This window comes from Odocoileus virginianus, chromosome 20, assembly GCF_023699985.2.
Source record: "Odocoileus virginianus isolate 20LAN1187 ecotype Illinois chromosome 20, Ovbor_1.2, whole genome shotgun sequence".
Classification (NCBI taxonomy): Eukaryota; Metazoa; Chordata; class Mammalia; order Artiodactyla; family Cervidae; genus Odocoileus; species Odocoileus virginianus.
In genome coordinates, this window is record NC_069693.1 from 21,030,730 (window position 1) to 21,053,649 (window position 22,920).

The window sequence follows — 22,920 nt, forward strand, 5'->3', positions numbered from 1 at the left end:
GAGGAGCTGGAAGGCAGGCAGGATGTCTTGAGGGCAGGGCCCCCATCTCCAGTCTCTCTCTCAATCCCTAAGACCTCCCCGCACCCCAGTATCTCCTCCTCCAAATTCCCTGCCAGGCTCTTCCCCAACCCTAGGCCCCTGTGGCTCAACCTGCAGAGCAGCTGGGATTCCATTCATTTGAAGCTAAGAGAGGCTAACAGCAGAGATGGTTCTTAGAATTTCCTTGATGGGCTTTTTAAAAAAACTCTCTCAGGCAACACTCCTCTCGCCACGAGAGGATGTGGACGACCATATGCTCGACAATTTTTAGGTTACCTGAACATGATCTCATATTTCCCACGGTTCTTCAGCTGCAGGGGCTGCTTCACCTCGTCCATGACCTTCACAATCCCCAGATCAAGGCCTCCTTCAGCTCCTGAAGAAGGCAGGGGCCAGGGTGGGAAGGGGTGAGTGAGCATGGGAGCGAGAAGCAAGGGGACTTCCTATTGACGTTCACATGGAAAATCCATGGTGACAATTTCAGAGAATCTGTTTCTGAAAAGCACTGTGGCTAGAAGAACTTGGAATTGAGTCTTAGCAAACAAACAACAGACACTTCTCCTGTACTCAGTTCAACCAGGTGGCTCCCTCTAGCTTCCACCTTAGGACTGTTGTTCTTCCTTTCATGTCTCTCATTAGCTAAAAGTCCTAGTGTTTAAAAAAAATCTTTTGAATCATGTGTATAATGTACCGAGTTGAGACATAATGCATAAATTCATATTATACTTTGTATTACATCATAATCATTTCCCTATGTAACTAAAATCTCCCCATGTTGTATTTACGGCTGCACAATATACTATGATATGGCTGTTTCATAATTTACAATATTATTCCTACAATAATAATATTCTATTACAGATAGACACTTAGGGTACTCCTAATCTTCCATTATTATAAATAATGCTGCAATAAATAATGCTGTGTGTAAGACCAATGACATCAAGGCAAACATGTAGCTCTAACATTCTATGAGTCATGCTGAGTAGCAGACCTATCAGAGAAAGGAGGGCCCTAACCTCCTGGGTGTTGGGGCAGTGTGGTAGGCAGAATAAGGCCTGGCACCTCCCCCATCAAAGATGCCCATGTCCTAATACCCAGAACCTGTAAATATGCCAATTTACATGGCAAAGGGGGATTAAGGTATTAGATGGAATCAAGATTGGCAATCACCTGTCTTTAAAATAAGGGAGAATTTCCTGGAGTCTCTGGGGGAACCCCAAGTAATCACAATGGTTCATAAACGCAGAAGAGAGAGATGGAAGTGGGAGAAGGACTGGACCCAACACTGCTGGCTTTGAAGAGGGAGAAAGAGGATCATGAGCTGAGAGATGTGTGTGGCTCCCAGAAGGTGGAAAAAGCAAGGAAATGGGTTCTCCCCCAAAGGCTCCAGAAGGGACAGTAGCCCTGCAACACTCTGGTTTTAGCCGAGGGAGAGCCATTTTGGACTGCTGACCTACAGAACTGTAAGATAATAGATCTGTATTGTTTTAAACCACAAAGTTCATGGTAATTTGTTAGGGTGGTGACAGAAAAGCAACACAAGCAGGCAGATAAGAACTCACTCTCAGATGACTGCTCAGAAAAGAACTCTTCGAATTTAAAATTTTGACCACCCCATTATTGTCTCCAGTTGGAGAGATTAAAATTTGTACTAACACTGCTAACATCACTTTAGCTTGTCTGCTCACCATTTACTTCAATTCCACCTTTCTCTCCAATAATCACTGGTCTTTCTCTACACAGGAAACACACTGCCCTAAAAGATGTGACCTCTAAACACCCTTTCTTTGGAGGAGTCAACAGACCTTTGGGGAAGGTGATGTCTAAGGCAACGTCATAGGACTCGGCAAAGATCAGGATGTTTTCAATCTGAACGACACCAATGAGGTTGTCTGCATCTAAAACCTGTCAGGGTAAGAGACATTCTTTAGTGAGGGCAGACCCGCAGGGTTCTTGGGAGTCTGAAACTAAAGAACCTGCAGGAGGGGATCATATAGAAGGGGCTGTGGTAAGAAACATTTTTGCAATGTATTTAGTTTTTGTTTACTGAGCATTTGTGTAGGCTGAGTGTTCTTTGTAATATCCTTTGGCGGAGGGCTGGTGTAGGCAATCAATAAAAGGATGAGGAAGAGGGACTACATTTTCCATCTTGTCTACTTACTGGGTTTCAATAATCTGTATCACTGGCACTACCTTACTGAAGTTTGGATTGTGAGTACACACAGCAGGAAAGCCTTCTTTGAACTTTTAAGTCAAATAAACCTGAAGAGCATTTTTCTGACAGTTGAAATGAAAATCTTTTATATTCTAAATTGCTTTAACTCATTTTATAAATCTGAACTGCTTTGTTCTTTATTTCTGATTCAATCCATGATAAAAGTGCCAGGTTTTTCATATAAAATGAGTGTTTAATGTCTCTCTTTTGGAAATTTCAGATTTAAAACAATGAACGCCACTACTATTAAAGCTGGAAAAGTTAAAAAAATAAATAAAAGCAAGCCTCCTAGCCTCCAGCCGATTTCTGCCCCCTCTGTTGTCCCTGATGGAGGTAGCTCTCCTGACTGCTGTCCCCTCTGTGGTCATCTCTGATGGTGGGTCCTCCTCACTGTCCTCAGGGGTATCTGAACTGCTGTCAGTCTTTAGCTGGATCTGACTGTTGACTCTTGAGACTGATGATGGGGCAGTAAAGGGTCTGTGTTTCAAGGGGAGGAGCCACTGGAGAGTGGGGGTGGCTCTCTGTATCTGCCTGGAGACCACCTGCCTCTCCGCTGAAGCCCCAAGCTGGAAAGCTAAGTGGCCAGCTCCCCACAGCTGGTGCCTTATTAAGGTGCCAGGGAGGAAATCTGTAGCTGTCACCAAACTCAAGTTTTAATTCAGTTTCCATCTTTCATCAAGCATTCTGCCAATGTTTCACAGAACAAATTGGATTGCTTGAGTTTACCTTCTTTCTTGTGATGTTCAGCTTCTGACAGAGATGACAAGAAGGGCTGGCAGCAGGAGGGGGTGGTAAGACAAAGAACTTGGGTTGTCAGATCCAGAATTTATATAGTTCTCCTCTACTGATAGAGACCAAGTACCCAGAGTACCTATTTCCTTTGTTACTCTACTGGATGGCAGGGGAAGTGGGGGGGGGATTAAATTTTGTAATTAGGGAAAATAAGGACAATTTGGAAAATAAGGACAACTTTATTTGATAAAGTTCACCAGAGTGCTTTTCAGAGTGACCAAAAAGCAAGGCATTTCCTCGTGTGGATGTTGAAGGAATATAACCTGGGAAGAGAAGCAGAGCAGGACTTTGTGGGTTGTCAAACACAGACTAGATGGGAGCATGTAATATGGAGAATTGCTTTGGTATGTCTGTGAGTTGGTAGTGTGGGTGTCAGTGAACCCAGTGTGTACACATTTGGTGACCAGGTCTGAAGACATAGGAAGCCTCACCTCCAACCGGATTGCCTTCTTGACATTGACAGGTTTGGAGGGCAGGAAGTGCACCTGAAGGCTATACTCAGACTTGGGGGCTATGGTCCCCTGCATGGTGGACACGGTGAAGTCTTCGCCCAGGTGCTCCAGGCTGGTGATCCTCCAGGCCAGGGGCAGGAGTGTGATGTTGCGGAGGAGAACTGCCTTGGAGTCTTTTCTGCAGAGACCAAAGGAAATTCTGTCCGTTTCAAACAATTTTGATTTATTATGGCAAGTCAGAAAAAACACTTCTGGTTATTTCAATTCATACCAGTTTATTACTATTTATTGCAGGGAACAGGGCCTATCTGTGATGATCAGGAAATGCAGGATACATGAATCAATATACTTCCCCAGCTGCCTCAGAAATAAACATTCTCTATTTAGAATAATACAATTTCCATGAATGACTGTGTAAGTTCTAGGTCTGGTCTAGTGTTCTCTGCTTGTCCTCTAAATTTCTAGAGCCAAGATTCTTAACCTTTTAGGGTAATGGACTGAAAATCTGAAAAAAGCTAGCCCTTCTGAAAAAAAACACAAACATGCACACACTTTGGCAGTTGATCTTAGAGAAGTCCTTAAACAGCCTGCAGTCCATCCACTGAACCCAAGCTGACAACCTGTGAACTCAGAGGGTTACCACCCATCCCGATTTGCACAGGACCAGAAGTCTCCCAGGACGGAGGACTTTCAACACTAAAACCAGGCAGGTCCCAAGCAGATCAGGATGAGTTGGTCACTTTAGAACTAAATGTTCTTTAAATTTCATTCATCCCAGTCCTGGACTCATCTAGAACTCTGACCTGTGCAGCAAGAGCCGGTCAAAATGCAATTGCCTGGGATCCAGCTCCAGTTCTGGGCGGACACCCTGGCAGCTTAACTGGAAGACTGCAGGCTCGGGGTTCTCCTTGATGCAGCAGACGATGCTGTCTTCAAAGACACCGACTGCAGTAGGGTAGGCCCATACATTCAGCAGCTAATGGGAGAGTCAAAGCAAAGAACATTTATATCCAGGATGCCAAGGCCTCAAAATTCAAAGGAAAGCCTTGCCCTGGTAGACTTGTTTCCACGTGACTGTACCTGCTTCTCATTGGGTTTCAGAATCATGTTGATGGGCTCCAGGAAGTAGGTGTTTGCTTTGATGTCATTCTGAAAACAGAAGAACGCCTCCACGACCATTGGGGAGCTATTCAGGATTGTCAGTGTCTCCACGTTGCCTGGGAACAAAGAGGACTTGTACCTGGAAGTGAACAAAAATTCAGGATGTGGATGTGAGGACTGGCTGAGAATTCAGGTGGAAAAGCAGACTGTGAGGTGCAAGGCAATTTCAAAGGATAAAGTGGCGACACAGAGGCAGTGGCATGAAGGCTACGAACACAAACCTTATGGTGAAGACTTGCAGCTGTGACCTAACTACTCCCCCACAAACCCACCTTAAACCTTGGCCTCATCTTTTTAAGATGGGATGATAAAAACTCTACGGATTTCAAGTATCAAATATCAATATCAAATATCAAATGAAATAGAGCACCTAATGCTCTGAGGACAGCTGCAGATAACAAATGCCCAATAAAGGGCAGTTGTTACTACGGCAAAGATTTCTAACTAAGAAAACTGTAGCTCTATCCTTCTCAGTGCTTATGCTGCCAAGACAGATGATCGTTTGAGTAACCTGTTATTTCATATCTTAGAGAAGACCTCATTTACCACCTTCTCCTACACTCACACAGGATGCTACTGTTTCGACATAGATGCATTTGACACTGCTCACTGCTCAGGGCTGTTTCTGTTCCCTAGTACCTTAGGGAGAGACCCACCGAGTGGAGCACTGTAAGCACTGGAAACTGCCCAGTTAATGGTACCAAGCAGAAAAGCAGCCAGAGAAGGTGCAGGGAACATCAACAGACACACACATCGCTGGAGGTTATAGCACAGGTCAGGAAAGCACGGCATCACTGTGCCCACAAACAGTCTGAAGAGCTCTCTGGACAGTCTACAATGGAGGAAGGAAGGAGAAGGCATGGCAGAGATTAAATCCGAGAGACAGAGCTTTCTCTGTGTAACTGCCAGAGAGGTGGTGGCCTTCACATATCACTGTTAATTATCACCACCAAGCACCTTGCTAAAAGTTACATGTGTACTCTCTAGTTCAGTCTTTCCAAAACTGTGCAGTAGGTGCTATTATTTTCCCGTTCTGCAGATGAGGACATTGAGGCTCAGCAAGACTTAAAAGATAAATGATACTCATTTAGGGACCACTGTAATTGCCCTCTTGGATCATTGCTGTCTGGCCTAATACCCTGGTTAATTCCAGTGTTGCTCAGAACACAGGCCTCTCTGAACCGGCCATCATTTCCCTGAATCCCACCTCTGGCTGGCTGCTGATGGATCTATATCACATCCATCAACCTTACTCCCACCCCTTCTCTTGTCTCAGCCTTTCTACTGGGTTTTAAGGATCCTCTCCATCAACAGTCAACTCTCTTCAACTTCATTTTCTAGTCCAATATCTTAGGAAATAAACAAGAGGTTATGAAGGGAATGGAGATCTAACTTGTCTCATTAGTTTCACCAAGTAAGCATAGAAATAATCATTCGCCACTTATCATAATAAATGCTAGATGGAATTAAAACATGATTGAGATCCTGGTTCTGTTTTTGGTCTCACCCTCCTGCCTATATAATAAGTAACTTATATATGACTAAAAACAAAAAAACTTGTATCCCTAAATAGTAATGACCATTGACCTTAGCTGGGCCCCCAGTTCTGCCAGATAATCTTAATCTATTTCTCTAATATTCTCCCTCTCCTACTTTGCACAAAACCTGTTTCATACCTTCTCCATTTTCCCAACGTTTTAAACTTCCTTCCACTTGCCTCACTGTTAGGGATGACCTCACATCATTCACTACGGAGAAAATGGTTGCATGGTAACCTCACCATTCCAGTCAAATCTGTGACCCTACCTGCACCTGAAGCCATCTCACCTTCCTCCGATGTGATGATGGTCCTTTGTCCTGGCAAAGCCAGCATCTCCACCTCTTGTGTTGTTTCAGGGAGCTGCACCACTCACTGCCCTGACTTTCTCTGGAAACTCTAGCTTCTTCCTCCCTACTTCCCCCCTTGACATCTAAACATCATAAGAACAACAGTGAACGAACAGCCTTCCCTGCACTCCAGGTCTCTCTCCTGTCCCCAGCTGCCTCCATCTCCCTTTACAGTCAAGCTTCTCCAAAGAACCACCTCCACACTCTCTATTCTCCCACCTCCCACTCACTCCTCAACTCACTTTACTTGGATTTCATCCTCAGAAATCCCCTGAGAGGGTCCTATGACTTCTGTGTTGTTAAGCCCCATGGACGTTGATGTCATCACCTTTCCACCCTCCCTGCCACAATCAACATGGATGGCCAGGCCCTCTTCTCATGGCTCCAGGACACCATGCTCTACCGGTTTCCACCAGTAGCCCCTGCCCTCTTATCTCTGGTGAGTGGTGGAATTCTTTAGGGCTTCATCCACGGTCCTTCTCACCTTACTGTGTATTCTCATTTAGGTGATCTCATCAGACCCATGGCATTTTTTTGTCTTGAAACAGACTTCCCTCTGAGAACCAAAACCGTATAGACTATGCCCTGCTTTCTGTGGCTCCTAGCTGTATCTCGCGAGCATCTCAAACTGAACACATCCCCAAGTAGACTCTACATCCTACCCTTCCCCTACCCAAACTAGGTCTTCCTCCAGGCCACCCCATCTGGGAAAACAGCATCCTCAGTCACTTGAGAGCTTAGCAGAAACTTGGGGCACAAGAACCCACTTCTGATCTGTGGTGCAGGGCTACCTGAGGCAATGTCAGTAAGAGCTGGGTCTACTATTAATACATAGGAACCCGGCTCATACTCTTCATGGGTCCAACCCAGGGGTCTGAAATCTGCTTTGAAATAGTGGAACACTTACTTGTCTCTTGATTTCCCACAAAGCAGTGGTCCGAAGTGAAACCTCTCCAAGCTCACAATATACTTCTTAAAGATGATCTCATTTGCCTTCATGTCCATCTTCTGCTGAGGGAATACCACCCTGAACACAGAGGAGGAAGAGGAGAGGAGGAGTGTCTGAATGCCTCCACATGATGTATACACGAACCCAACATTCCCTGTTCAGCAAAGGGTCCAGGAGTCTGGAGACAGAACAACTCTTAATTTGAGGACATTTCTGGAACCAACCCTGAGGGAAGACACTACAGTTTGAACCTGAGAAAAAAATATTCCCAGGAGTGTCTTTCATAATGGGGCTGATGATGAAACTGAGCTGGACTTCTTGTTCTAGTTTGCCTAGCTAGAAAAAGCCCTGAGAAACCCTAAGGAAGCGTAGTTCTGGTGGATCTTAACCAGCTTCTGAGCTCCCTGTCTGATGTGGTCCCTTAGTGAGAATTACAAAAAAAACTCTTTCTGGTGTACAAGCTATAAAGAGTCCCCTGACTTACTCGAGCCAGGGGCCTTTATGTGGTGCATAAGGGGCTCAGTGGTTGGTACTCAGGAAAAAAATCTGCCTGTGGAGATACACACATATACTGAGGTTACAGAATAAAAGTCCCACAGCAAATATAAAATATGTTTACAGATGCTTAATAGTTAAATAAACAAACTAACTTGCCACAGGAAGACATCCCCTTGCCCTTCACATCTGCCAGCATTCTATTTTAGCTACATGGTACCGTGTCATTTCTGTGACTCAATCAATGTCCATGGCTCTGGAGCCCAGTACAAGAGGGCCTGGGATGCTGCCCCGGTTCCACATTTCTATTAAGACACACCTTGTTCAAAGTCCCATGGGGGAAAACAAAAATGTATCAGACAATCTTTTCTTTAAGGACAAAATACACTTACTTTGGGTCCTGGCAAATGTATGGGTAAGTGCAGACACCTCGGCAGTAAAGCTGGTACTGGCGGTGAGTTCCAAGGATCTCAAAGTTAAATGTTTGGTCAAAGATCCCAAGACTGTTCGAAGAGAAGTGCACGCGCAATGTCACCTCACCGTTGGCAGGCACAATCCACCGGAAATGATTGAGCCTGAAAATGACCACACAGGCTTTTACTGTGAGGATGCCTCCTCTGGGCCAAGAGAAGACAGGACTGTTGCCTGGGAGAAGTCTGATCCTGCTGTGGTTAGGCATGGCGGTCCTTGACCGCCACAGAGGTCCTTAACAGTCAGGACAACCCAGCTCCCATCTGAGGCTGTGACAGCCACACCCTCATTTGGAGCTTCAGTCTTCCCCTCCCTAGCTGGTCCAAGGCCCACCTGGTGAATTTCTCCTGGGAATGCTGCCCAGATAAGTTGTTTTGCTCTATGTCCAATAGTGGAGCAACAGTTCTGGAAGTTCCTGCAGAAAGGCCCTTCCTATTGAAGGCCATTCGACGTTTCTCCTTCTGAGTCTCACGCAGCTGATCTGTTTTTTCTTTCTCTTTTTCTTTCGTTTTCTGTTTGCTCCCTTTAGATGAGGTGGTTTGCTCCTCCTGGGTCTTAAATTGAAAATGAGCACAGGGTCTTAAACAATCATCCTACGATCACAGAAGCAGGAGACAGGAATGCCCATGACATTGCCTGCGGTTTGGGGTGACCTCACCAGGTTCAAGATGCTGGCGACTGCTGAGAATGGCAGGGCCCAGACTATGACACTACTGTAGGAGAGAAGTGTGGAGAGGAGTCTAGGTCTTTCCCTGGTACCCCATTCCCTGAAAGGAGGCCAAAGCTCCAGAGAAAGCTTGAAGCTGGTCTGGAGTGTATTCCCATACTGTATTTTGTTGTTGCGCTTCTTTAGTAATTTTTTAAATCTAGATTTCTAATTTCTTCCCAATCACACTGATTTTTTTCATAGACCAAATCTGTATCATGACAGAATATTCCATAGTCTGTAAATCTTTTGACTGTTCTCAGAGTGTCACTTAAAACTTAACTTATTTCCTGTATTTCATGTAAGCTGAAAAAAAGATTTAAAAACTCGATTAGATTCAGAAAGGATGCTGTGCACACCATACTCGGTCACAGTGGGAGACAAATGATGTCAGGTAGACTCACGATTACAGATGCAAAAGTTGTCTGTGTGGCTGCAGTGATGCTTGCAGATCTTGGCCATGGCAAAGCGGACATCCCTCTCTGCAGCCAGCCAGCCGCCCAAGGGACGATGCTCTGGCTCAGAGTGAGTGTCCTGTTCTCCAACAAACCAGCACTCTAGGAATCCCCTGGCACTCCTTAATCAAGTATATCACTGGGGATATCAGAATGGTGCCTTTCTAATTCTACCATGCTTTCTATAATTTCAGCTGTCATTCTCCTAGAAAGAAGAGCTTTCCTTCATGTACTGGAGATGAGCTTGAGTTCCTCCTAAAACTGTAAGTTAAAGAAAACTAAACTCTTTCCCCTTAAGGTTCAATTTTCAGAAAAGAGGTTGGTGTAATAGTCACCTCTGATGGTGGCAATATTTTCTTTTTTACCTTTTTATTGGACTCTGCCCAAGTAAGGCCTGCCCACCAGTGCTGATACCTGATGTTGATTATCTATTTACTTACCAAACTGAAGTCTGGGGCTCTCTGTTACCTAATTGAGGTGTAAGCAGGGCCTATAGATAACTTTATTTGCTGCTGATTTTGTTTTTTGCTAACATGCATGGTTTACAGGAAGAAGGCTAGGAGGTGATTCAAATTTTGGCCCCTATACTCCTCTTTGGCCGCCTGATGTGAAGAACCAACTCATTGGAAAAGACCCGGATGCTGGGAAAGACTGAAGGTGGGAGGAGAAGGGGACGACAGAGGATGAGATGGTCGGATGGCATCACCAATGCTATGGACATGAGTTTGAGTAGGCTCCGGGAGTTGGTGATGAACAGGGGAGCCTGGCGTGCTGCCGTCCATGGGGTCACAAAGAGTTGGACACGACTGAGTGACTGAACTGAACTATTCCTCTGGTAATAAAAAGCCCCTCTGTAATTTTTAATATCCATGCATTCTTCATATTACTAGTCAAATCTACTTTCCTTTATTTATTCCATTAATTGTATATGTAAAAATAAATTTTCTACTTTTACATGATTTCATTTTGAACACTTATCCTTTTAATCTAGGTGGAATTACTTTTACTGCACTGTGTCAGGCAAGGAGATAAAAAGCAACTTTATTCAAAATATCCAACCTTCCCCATATAATTTCTTAATAGTCTTTTCTTTTTCTAATGGTGTGTGTTTCCTTGTGTCTGTTGATTCTTGTATTCTTCTGCACTGTGTGAATTACCTTAGCTTCATAATACATTTTGCTACCTTTTTAAAAGAGCTAGTTTTGCTTTTTTTTTTTTTTTTTGCAAATGAGCTTTAGAGCAAATCAACAAGTGTCATTTTTAGTCTCTTCTTGGGGGCACAGGAAGAGTCAGACCAAGGGAAGGTGCAGCTTAGGAAGGCTTGGGTGGAATCCCAAGTGAGTGGAGGCAAACACCCCAGTGAACTTGACATCAACCTCGGGCTCAATTTTTGGCCACATGGAGGGCCCATGTGAAGTCTCGCCAAGGTCAGGAGGATAAGTTTCTCCCTTTACCTTTGAGGAGCCCGGAGTGGCTGAAAGCTCTGTTTCTGCTTCCACTTCTCTTTTCTCCTCCATCAGGGAGAGCTCTTCAGAGGGTGGAGTTACAAACACGAAATGCTTCAGGATTTCTGTCATGGTCAAAGGCTGTCGCTTCACAGGGTAGGAGATGATTGAGAACAAAGCAGGTGGTGGGATAGGTGGTCCAGAAGAACCCAGGCCCAAGATGTCTAGGATCTAAAGGAAAATATCAAGATTAATTTCTGGTGTAGAGGGCAGGCTACCCCTAACGGCCTCCCTGAAAGAGCACAGGATGGTGAGACCCTCCCTCCTTTCTCTCAACTTTCTCAGGAGACGCCCTGATATAGGCATGTGTCAGGGATGGTGTGTTAAGGGCCTCTGACATAGCTCCGCAGGTCCTTCCAGACCCCACACCTCCAGACCCAGCTGGGGCTCTTGCTATGGGCTTCAGGCTCCCTCTCTTATCATAACCTTTGTCACTTTATTACGATTGCTTGATGGTCTATCTCTGCAACTGGACTGCAGAGATAAGTTCATTAGGACTGGAACTAGGGTGATATAGCACATAGCCGAGCACACAGCTGGGACTCAAACCTCTGTTTAAAAAGACCATCTCTTAACATTCTGATGTCTATAGTATAGAGCTGTTTCATTTATTTTCAGATCCCCTGTTAATATCTCTTCTACCTTTAAGTGTTCTTTCTTTTCAAAGGTAAAAGAGAGTTAGTGCTAGAGCAGGTCACATACAGCAAAGAAAAAAAAAAGCACATCAAGGTTCTGGGAATGGGGTGAAAGATGGGAATGAAGAGAGAAGTTAAAAAAGAAACTTTAGAGAGTCAACTTATTCCTGCAGCATTTCCCATTCTACTCTGATATATAGTGAATGTGAGCCATCCAGAGCAGATGGCTTGAAAATCTGGTAGCAGTTTTCTCCTCAGCTTGTAAAACCCTCAGAAAAAGGATGCTATCCCTTGATTAATTGTTGTCATCACAACCATGAGGCCACCTGAGTGGACCAAACAGGCTATTAGCTCAAGCAAGTAACTATCTTCATGCAATCTGGTGTTGCTAATTCTCTGGGTCAGAAAGCTGAAGACACTTCCTGACTAACATGTAGCTAGAGTTAACTCCCAGGATTCAGAATATCTGTGAGAAAAGGGATGAATAACTTTAATCCCCTATTAAATTAATAGAGGCAGGAAGGTCTTTAAGCAAGTCTAACTCATGGTTCCTCTCAGGCTCTGCTCTCTACTTTTAAGGTTGCATCTAGTTTCTGATAAATACTAAACTAAACCAGTGGGTAGACTGCGGCCCCCTGCTCAAATCTGGCTTGCTATCTGCTTTTGTAAATCAAGCTATATCTGAACAGAGTCATGTCCAGTCATATCCATTGTTGGGGGTGGGGGTTTGGGACAGAGCCTGTATGACCTGTAGCCTCAAATATTTGTTTTTGGTGTTTCACCAAAAAAGTGTCCCGGGATGAAAGGTTATAATAACCATCCCCTCCAAATCACTGCCAAAGGGGTTTCTGAATATGATGCTTTTGTTTCTAGGTACAAGAAGCTGTCTGGTCGTATAATTTCTGTCATGGTGGGAAGCTTATGGGAAAGAAATTTTAGAATAGCTGAGCCATTTGCATCACCCCCAAAGTATACCTGCCTTGCCAACCCATAACACAGTATTGTCAATACTAAAATTAATTTTATGAGTGGCTTTTTATAAGGTTAGTGGAATAGTTAAGATCTGTGGAACTTCCTATGGATATTGCATCACATAGAAAAGGGTCCTTTTAGCCATTTTTGTTTTATATACAAAGGGACATCAGAGATGAATGGAACTAAGGGGATCTGGATTTTGTGTTGAAAACACATTTACAAGGACTAGCTCTGTACGGCTACCTGGCTACCTGGTCGGGACATCTCTGTCTTGGAGGAGAGTCTGTACCTGCTCCCCTTTAGGAAGCCTCTCGTTTTCCAGGGCCTGCTTCCAGCTCGAGCCTTCGGGGTCAGGCGTCTGGATGCTTACGAACGGCACACCCAGATCCTTCTTGCCCTCGCGGTCCTCCTCCTCGCCCTCGCCCCCGTCGCTGTGCTCCTCCTGGGCGCGGAGCTTCTCCAGCCGCTCCCTCTCCGCCCTCTCCCGCTCCAGGCGCTCCCTCTCGGCGCGCTCCTTCTCCGCGCGCTCCCGCTCGCGCTCCTTGCGGCCTCGGCGTCCCGCGGAGGGAACCTGGCGCTGGTCGGCGCCTTCCTCGTGGCTCGCGTCCTCAGCGCCCACGTGCTGCAGCAGAACCCCCTGCTTCCGGTCCCAGTACGCGAGGACGCTCTGGATGTCCTTCAAGGTGAGCTCGAAGGCCTTGAACCTCTGGGCCAGGTTCTTGTCCGTGTCCTTTGGGAGGTCCCCCTCGCTCTCCTCTTGCTCCTGGACAAGAGGAAACCAAAGTGTGTTGATATCTGACCGGAGGTTCCTCTTCCTCTTATTTCATTCTTCCCTCTCCACAGCTACCTGCTCTCTGATGGACACTTTTCTTTCTACTGCGTCAATCTTCACCTCTAGTTTGGAAAAATTAAGAATCTAGAAGGCAAAAACACATAAAACATTCTTAAAACAGTTCTTTCAGGGAGAGCAAATCTCAAAAGAAGGAGAAAGAGGGCGTTTCTGCTTTGTAAAATGGCCTCATAGGATTCCAGCCCCTGATACACACACCAGGGCTGTGCCTATAGATTGTGTGGGGGCCTTTCTCAGAAGACTGGCTCTGTGGTCCTTCCTTGCCATAGAGCTGGCTGGGGCCGGGCATTATGCACAGCAGCTGTAATGCCACTCCTGGTTGAGAGCTGCTGCTCTGAAGGATCAACAGGAAAAGATGCTCAAGAAGAGCCTTTCCTCCGGAGAGGCCACTGAGTTTAGTGGTCCAAACCTGGTCTCACAATTGTTAGCTGTGTGACCATGGGTGAGCAATCCACATCTCTGGCCCATCTGTAAGGTGTTGACAGTAATATTAATAACTACCCCAGAGGACCATGAAGAGTAAATGTGTGAGTACATGTAAAAAGCTTATGACAGTGTCTGTCACACAGTAAAAGGTCTCGTAGTGCCAAGTTATTAAAATTATACAGATTATGTATACAGATTAATCAGTGCTGCTGGGGACAGACAGGGTTTCAGAATCTGGCTACACTCTAGTCTCTTAAACAAACCTGTATTTTATCTAATGAATCTTGCAGACAGAAACCAACCTTAGTCTTTTGCTGCTTTGTGGGTTCTGACTTTCTCCCCTCCTGATGAAACCCTTTTAAACTTGCTTTGTGGGTTCTGATTTTCTCCCCTCCTGATGAAACCCTCCAGGTGGCTTCACAGGTTTGGGGTTCATTCTTTGAGGACAGACAGTCCAGTTCAGCCCAGTGACATTCTTCTCTCGCCTAACCTCAGGTGTGGAGGCATGAGAAGTCCAGGCTGGTTATCCCGTCTCTGCACTGCATCAGCTCCCCCGCTACATGTCCGTCTCTACAGCCTGGAGAGAGCTGACACAACAGTACTGACATCACTGTCTCCCAGAGTGGGCAGATAGCCTTATTTGTGTTGGGGAGGGGAGGGCTGGGTGCCTGCTCTATGTTCCCATCTACAGAGTTCTGCCTAGATATCCTGTTCCAAGTGGAAGTGGACTGAGTGTAGAAGAAGTGCCTGCTGAAGGAAGGACTTGCACTTGGAAGGTTGCAGGAGCCTATTTCTTATCCTTGTTTTGGTGCCTAAGTTTTAAGCGCTCAGACCTGCTCCTGCCTGAGCTCTGCCTGATGGGGACTCCTGGACACTGATTCCTCTGCTCTTCCATCTGCCTCCTGGGACCAGTCTGCACCTCGTCTGGGAGTCTGGCTTTAGTTTAATCCTCAGCACTCTCAGGGCTGGAGCGGCCACTGTGCAGCCCAGCTAGCCACACCCCTCAGCCACCAGTGCCACCCTGGACGTTGCTCTGGCCAGTCTGCACCAAGACTGGGTACCGTGCATCAGTGGGCAGAGACGTGACAGGCAGACTGACAATCACAAGGACAGCTTATGCTGGAGCATCTCCCTTGACTGCAGTCAAGGACCAGCTCCTGGTTGAACACACTGACTTGGTGGCTCACTGGAAACAGCTCTTCACCACCAGTCTATTTAACACCATCCAGGGGGCTGCAGGAGACAGCAGAAGGAGCCAGATCTGTGTACACACACAACTGTCACAGCTCATCCTGTTAAATTCTGGATGGGGTTCATGTCTCCGAACCTCTGAGGAAGGACAGGATGTAACAGGACAGGATTGTGGGAAGCACAAGAAAGCGTGGGACACACGGTCAGTGCTCAGAAAATGCTGATCCTGCTCCTCCTGCCTTTTGCTCCACCACAGAGTCTACACAGTCCTAGGTCAGCTTTCTGGAGGGAACATGTGCTGGGCTGACATGCTGGCTGTGGTGGTGGACCACTCTGCACCTGCCTGCCGCTGAGGGGTGAGGGAGGGTTGCTACCTGCCGGCTTGGTATCTGAGTTTTCTTCACGGACGGCTCCTCCTTTACGGGTCCCTGCTTGGGCTTTTTATTCTTCCGTTTTAGCTCATCTTCTTCCTTCTGCCGCTCAAGTTCCTGCTGTAGCTTCCTTTCCTGCATCTCCTTTGCCAGTCTCTCCAGCTCCCTTCATTAAGTCAGGCAGAGAAAACAACAAGAGTTCAGAGCGTCCTGCCCGAGACCCTCCCCTGCTGAGATCACCTGGTGGGGGGAACATGGCACAGAGCTTTCTTGAGCATAAAAACAAGGAAAGAACAAAAGAAAGCTGGATATTATAGGAAGGAAGGAAGATGGAAGGAAGAGAAGAAAACAAGGAAAGAAAGGAGGAAAGGATGGTCCCATCTACCTTTGAATCGTCATTTAGTAAAACTGATAACTGAAACTCAACTAAGAGGAATTCTCAACTGATCTTTAATTCTACTCCAGTCTCCTTTCACAGGAGAGTGAGGCAAGGGCTGTAAATAAGCTGGATGTTATCACCCTTAAAAAACAACTTTCAAAGATTGCTCTGATATCAGTACAGATGAGGCCCAGCTTTCTACACTCATGTCTGAGGTTTAGACAAGAAGAAATGATGTTTTTCACAGCGGTCCCCACTGTGGCCCACTTGGAGCCATGGTGCTAGAGCTGAAGGCCATGTTCCTCTCCCTGTCTCTCTTTCTTTCCTTTCTGGCTATGGATTCAGCCGTGTCTGCCCTGCTGCTAACGGCAGAGAGGGCACCAAGCCTGGGCACCACGTATAAACAAAGTGTGGAGGGGATGGCATTTCTGAAGATACGGAATCCATTTGTTTTCATCTCTGGGAACCCCTGGTTGTTCTGACTGCTGTGGCTCTCTGCTCACTGAAGTTGACTCATCATTACTTCATCACTTCATGTGTGTGTGTGTTACAAACAAGTCACTGTTGAGCTCTGAGAATCAGATTTGCATTTTCTAAGTCCACTGTGAGATGAATGCCTGAAAGTAAATGATCTGAATGAGAAAAAAAAACAAACGATTCTTTTGGAATCCCAAAGCTGGGATTCCTGAGGCCCAGGCATGTTTACAGTAGACCATGCAGGAGATGTAGGTATATATATATATATATATATATATTGATACTGTAGAGGACATAAAAGCTCTTTGGGGGCCAGTGGGAGGAGTCTGGAGGTAGGGGGAGAGGAGAAAAGGGATTAAATTATAGGTAAGCAACTTGCTTCCCCACCAGTGTTTGGAATCCTAGGGAGGGGTAGGCAGTAGAACCCCCCCTCCCTCCCTTGGCATGTCTGAAGATCTGAGGACAGGACACTGCCCATCTGTATGTGAGACAGCATGAAATCGTGGGCCATGTCTCGTGGGTGGTATGGAGGGGATTCAGTCAGTCCTGTGTGGTCCCCAGGGATGGGCACAGAAGGTGGATGAGAGCACTGGCCTGGGAGCCTGCCCAGGGTCTCTGGTGAACTGCCCAGGCTGAGGGGCAAGTGGGAGTGGCAGTCAGACCTCAGGGGGTGGACAGCACCACCAAAGGTCAAGACACTGGCCAGGAAAGGAGGAGAAATGGCTAAGTTATGGAGGGCAACCACCACGCCCACGTCACAAGAGTGGTCCCCTGGGTCACCATCTGTGGACACCTGAGCACAGAGGCTGATGAGCCGTAGTTCTCAGGGGAGCCAGCAGGAGCCCAGGACAGTGCAGGGTCCAGAAGCCCCTCCTCTTTTTACACTACAGCCTCTATCCCTGGGTCCCACCTGTCCCCCAGAAAGAAGGAAGGACAGGAGAATGGAGACCTGGGAAGGCTGCAACAACCAGCACCCTGGTTGTGCAAGATACCTGTTTCTGCTCTCAGCAAGTCAGCCTCCCAGGTCTCCCGTGGCCACTGCTGCCTCGTCCCCGGCCCCAGTGACCCTGGTCTCCAGGATGGGCCATGTGCCTGACGGAAACTGCTCTCAGAGGCAGTGCCTACCTTCTGATCGGCCCCAGACACTGACCTCCTCTTCCTCTCCCGCAGGGCTTGCTGAACCTCTCGATTGAACGTTATCTTCTCCTCCTCTGTCAAGGCATCATACTCTTCCTCATCCATGTTTTGGAGACGCTCCTTCTCTCTTTTCTGTGCTTCCCTGCGCTTGTGCTCTGTGGGGAACAAACAGGAAGGTGAGAAAAAACTCACCCACCACCCTTGGCTTCGGGGACCCCAGTGGTTTAGCTCTTGACTAAGCAGGCTGTGGTGCGTGTGTGACAGGGAGTGGCGGCGGGTACCACAGGCGGCCTGCCTAGTTTCTGATGGGCTTTCCTGCACTAACATAGTTCCTATAATGGTTTCCATCTGTGGTAGGCTGAACCGGGGCCCCAAAGATGTCCACATGCTAATGCCCAGAACCCTGTGAATATGTCACCTTACATGGCAGAAAGAACTTTGCAAATGTAATTAAATTAAGGATCTTGAGTTGGGGCGATTACCCTGGATTATCTGAGTGGGCCCAATATAATCACAGAGGTCCACCAGAGGCAGGCAGGAGGGTCAGGGTCAGAGAAGAAGAGGGAACAATGAGGCAGAGGTCAGAGAGTTTCGAGGTAGGAACCATGAGCCAAGGAATGCAGGGGGCCTCTAGGAGCCAGAAAAGGCGAGGAGGATTCTCCCCTAGAGCCTCCAGAGAAACATGGCTTTGCTGACACCTCAATTTTAGGACTTCTGACTCCCAGAACTGTCAGAGAACAAATCTGTGATGAGTCATCAAGTTTGAAACAGTGTATTACAGGAGTAATAGGAAAGTAATATACCACCCACTGACTTTACCCATTACTAACACAAGCCACCAAAATGCTCAGGTGACAGAACTGTCAACTTCCACACCCTGCAGATGCCAGGTCCTGAAGTGTGGTTCACACTTGGCACGAAGGCTCTGGGCTGCGTCTGCCCACATCACAGGCACCACATTCTTGCCTGCTGCTTCTTGAAGTTTGAGCTTTGGGCTCAGAGATCTACATCTTGAGTTCTTAGTCTCTAGCACTTACCAGAGGATAGCAACAGATCAGAATAATAATTTTTCCTTCACAGGGCTATTGTGGGAATCAAATAAGCAATCATGTAAGGTACCTAGCCCAGTGCCTGGCACATTCATAAATGTTCAATAACAACTAGAGTCTAATATAATAATATTGTACGCTGCCTCAGGACTTTTTAAAATGATTAAGGGAATAGGGACCTATATTGCAACTGTGAAAACTACAGGTAATTGAGAAAATGAAAAGAGATACTTTCTTTCAAAAGTTGATTGTTGAGGGGAAATGAGTTTTCTGGAAACTAGGAATCTGGAGGTTGAAATATTGCTGAGAGATGCCTGGTCAATCTTCCTAATTTTTCTCTGGACGAGAATAAAAGGAAGCAGTCTTTGAGTTCTGCTTCAACCCCTGGATTAGGAAGATCCCCTGCAGAAGGGAAAGGCTACCCACTCCAGTATTCTGGCCTAGAGAATTTCAGGGACTGCATAGTCAGTCCATGGGGTCGCAAAGAGTCGGATACAACTGAGTGACTTTCACTTCACTATGAACTAAGAGAGCTCAGTGTTTGCAAATATTTCCTTAAAAGGAAAAGCATTATGATTGATGCAGAGTGTTCTGGAAGACAGAGGCAAGGCTGAGTGAGGAAGGGCACTGATATGACCAGAGCTGAGGCTGAAGCAGGATTTTGCCTCTGAGGGGTAGTGCCATCCTCTCCCTCGGGGGCCAAGATCTGCTGGGTCTGCTTCTGTCTAAATTTGGAACTTCAGCTAACATTACTTTCTTTGTGTATGTACTTGTTTTCCACATCTGTAGAATGGGGGCAATAATCTTTGTGAGGACTAAATGACCCAAAGTGTCCCTTAAAGACATTTTAAGTGTACACAGTCTGCTGCAGTGCCTGGTACACAATAGGCTAAAATGTAGAAACTGTTTCCTAAAGTTACAAGCTTTACTCTGGTCTTACCGGAGATTCACAGTGGGCTTAAACAAAACCAACAAGCTAACGAATGGGTCACCTGAGTAAGGATGGGACCTGTGACGTGGTCCTCTCAGTCCTTGCTCAGATGCTCAGTCACGTCTGACTTTTTGCAGCCACATGGACTGTAGCCAGCTAGGCTCCTCTGTCCATAGGATTTTTCAGGCAAGAATATTGGAGTGGGTTGCCATCCAGGAGACTGTCCCAACCCAGTGACTGAACCTCCATCTCCTCTATCTTCTGCATTGGCAGGATTCTTTACCACTGGGCCACCTGGAAGCCCTGTGATACCCTTAGGTAGGCTGTAATTACACAGAAGATGAAGGGATGTAATGTGATGTCAGGGGAAAGAGGAAGATGCCTATGGTGAGAAGAGCTGGGTTCCATCCTTCGTTCTATAATCTCTCAACAGGTCACGTGTGTCTCAATTTCCTCACACGCAAAGTAGAAATAAGAACTCCCAGCCACCCTCCAGGGCAGAGGTGGGGCGCCAATGAGATGGCAAATGTAGCTGCACATAAGCCTAATGGGTGCTCACGGTGGGGAAGGACTGTAAAAAGCCTAGAGCTCTGTTTAAAGGAAAGACCTATAGGGCTTGGGAAGGACAGCCCAGGAGGGTATGGCCTTACCTTCTTGCTCATTTTTGGCTTTCTCCTGGGCCTTCATGGCTGCATAATCCTGGGCCATGTTGATGACATAGATGTGCTCCCGATTGCCGATGGCCTTCAGCAGGCAGAGGAGAGCGGTAGGTGCATTCCGAGCAAAGAGTGTCTCCAGGCTGTCAAACACCACTCCTCGGTAGCAGTCACTCAGCTGAAACCAGAGCACAAACAGTTACTGTGGCCACAAGATCATCTGTTCTCCAAGAAGGAAGCTACTTGTTCTTTTGCTGCTGCTTTTACAGGTGCTGCCACTGGTTCTGCAGACACAGAACCATTCGTTCTGGGCCCAGATGAAAGTTCCACTGCCTTCCCACCTGCTAGATTCAAGGGGCTGTAATTAAACAAGAGAGAAAAATAAAAATGTTTCAGCAGTCATAAAAGATCTTTGCCATACATATCTGCAGAGTAAAGGATTTATTCTGTCTCTGTAGAAATCAAGAAAACAAATAATGTTAAGGTGAGAATCTGGGAAGATCCATGAAATACAGGGAAAGAAGATGTGTATGAAAGGTGTCCCTCTGCAGCAAAGGCAGCGGTAGCAGATGGGCCATTTTGATCGTAGTGGTTTTTCTGCCTTGGAGCATAGTGATTTTGGTAACAATAACTACTGTAGAACAGGCCTTGGCTGTGTTGCAGTTACTTAAAGCGTAGTGCACAGGCTGGCCACCAGGGGCTAGAGACTGATTACTACCACTTTCTGATGAGACAAGAATCCTGTCTCAGAAAATCAACTACTGCAATCAGTACGTATACTATTTAGTTTAGCTGCCATTTGTTTCTTCCTCATAGGGAAGACTTTGTCAATAAAGGAAGTAGCGCAAGCTCCGTATCTCATCAGAGGCCAGTACTGTGAGTAGCGCAGCTCTCCTGGCTTACTGTGGGTTTTACCAGTGGTCTCAGCCTTTACTCTGGGTGCGTGAGACACCTGCACACTTACTAGACCACTGTGCTCAAATGAGCTGAGAGCGATGGTACCTTTAACGCAGCAGCGAGTTCAAACCTTAACATGAATCGTTTCTGGGGATTACATTCCTCCTCTTCTGGGAACCTCAAGTCTAATTTTTGTTTACTTAGATGTGCAATTAATACTGCAGCCCATTCTGGCAAACCAAAGCAAACACAGAACTCTAGAACCTGGTGAGCAATTTAGTTTTCTGTAATCCTAAGTAGCAAACCCTCCCAAATTCTTCTGACCTAGTTTTCTTTTCTTTAAGAGTACAACACTTGTGAAAAATCAAAACAAAAAGAAACAGTTACTGTGTTTCTGACTTTAAGAGCCATATATCATTATAAAATAATTCAGAAATGTATGAAGATTAAAAACCTATAATCTTGCCAGCCAAAGATAACCACAGTTAACATGTATTTTAAGGATTTTTATTATGTGTATGATACACATTAATAAATATTTTTAGAGAAATATAATTATGGTTTACATACTATTTAATAATCTGATTTTCTCAGTTAATAACATGGTGGTGGTAGTTTAGCCACATCTGACCCTTTGCAACCCATGGACTGTAGCCTGCCAGGCTCCTCTGTTCATGGGATTCTCCAGGCAAGAATACTGGAGTGGGTTGCCATTTCCTTCTCCAGGGGATCTTCCCGACCCAGGGATTGAACCTGGGTCTCCTGCACTGCAGGTAGATTCTTTACCAATTGAGCTGTGTAAACACTTATTTTTACCACAGTTAACATCACTCCAAATTCTAACTCATCAGGGCTCCACGTTACGATTTTTAACATACTTCTGAGGGCTGTATACATGTGTGTTTTGAATGTGCTACCTTCTGCTCACTGTATACATGTGTTTTGAATGTGCTACCTTCTGCTCACTGGTCCTCAAGGTGAGTGTGGCTTCAGCCAGCAGACAGCCAGGGTCAGAGACTGACGAGGGCTATCAAAAGGACAAAAGGGGGTGAGGAAACCCATCTTTCCTTTCTGAGGCCCCCGGGTTCTGAGCTGCTGTGTGTGGGCAATGGCTCAGAACCTCAGCTTACAGCAGGGGGACAGGCATGTAAGCGCTGCATGTCCACGCAGGCAGGTGTGGACGCACCTGAATTCGGTCGGCCACGATCTGAGTGAATAGCTCCTCGGGGAGCACGCAGCTCAGGAGCCCGGTGTCGCCTCCAACGCTGGCGCTGACGCTGAGTCGACGCTGTGTGGGCCCCGAGGGGAGAGGGCTGGAGGAAACCTGTTTTGAGAGAGAAGGATCAGGAGTCAGAATCCAGAAGTCTGATATTCCAACAGCTCCTCCACTTAACAGGCCATGTGACCTTGGGAAAATCATCTATTCTCTGGGTCTCATTTTCTCATCTATAAAATGGGGGTTGTACTATAAACTGGAAGATTCCTATCTCACTTGAATAACTGCTGTTAAGTTTCAAGTAGGAGCACTGTGGAAGATGCCTTGTATGTGTATTGAACAGCAAACATTTGTTCATTCATTGAAACATTTGTTCACTTCCACTCTCCACCCTGCTTCCCCCACAAGTAGCTGTATCTATTTTCACACTTTTACTGACTCTAGAGGAAGATGGCACCCATTTCCTTCAACTATGCTTAATCCCGGTCTTCCCTGCCACATTTCCTTGGAATCTCTTTCCCTCTTGGGAAGATCATCATCTGATACTTCTCCAGGAGTTCCTATCTTTACAGAACCTGCTTGTGCCTCTACCTCCTTTCA

At 46.3% G+C, this 22,920-nt stretch overlaps 1 protein-coding gene across 2 annotated transcripts in view; it reads right to left on the bottom strand.

Moving 5' to 3' along the window:
- HYDIN (HYDIN axonemal central pair apparatus protein) overlaps positions 1–22,920 on the bottom strand; it is a 346,758-nt gene that overhangs the window by 49,954 nt on the left and 273,884 nt on the right. For both annotated transcript variants that reach the window (XM_070451030.1, XM_070451031.1), the window contains exons 42-56: positions 22,291–22,428; positions 20,202–20,385; positions 17,585–17,726; positions 15,582–15,744; positions 13,588–13,656; positions 13,030–13,503; positions 11,080–11,301; positions 8,798–9,018; positions 8,386–8,568; positions 7,457–7,576; positions 4,582–4,741; positions 4,305–4,477; positions 3,481–3,679; positions 1,848–1,947; positions 316–415 (exon numbers count right to left, since the gene is read on the bottom strand). In XM_070451030.1, the coding sequence (XP_070307131.1) occupies positions 316–415; positions 1,848–1,947; positions 3,481–3,679; positions 4,305–4,477; positions 4,582–4,741; positions 7,457–7,576; positions 8,386–8,568; positions 8,798–9,018; positions 11,080–11,301; positions 13,030–13,503; positions 13,588–13,656; positions 15,582–15,744; positions 17,585–17,726; positions 20,202–20,385; positions 22,291–22,428 (2,648 nt within the window). The remainder of the gene's footprint in view (positions 1–315; positions 416–1,847; positions 1,948–3,480; positions 3,680–4,304; positions 4,478–4,581; positions 4,742–7,456; positions 7,577–8,385; positions 8,569–8,797; positions 9,019–11,079; positions 11,302–13,029; positions 13,504–13,587; positions 13,657–15,581; positions 15,745–17,584; positions 17,727–20,201; positions 20,386–22,290; positions 22,429–22,920) is intronic.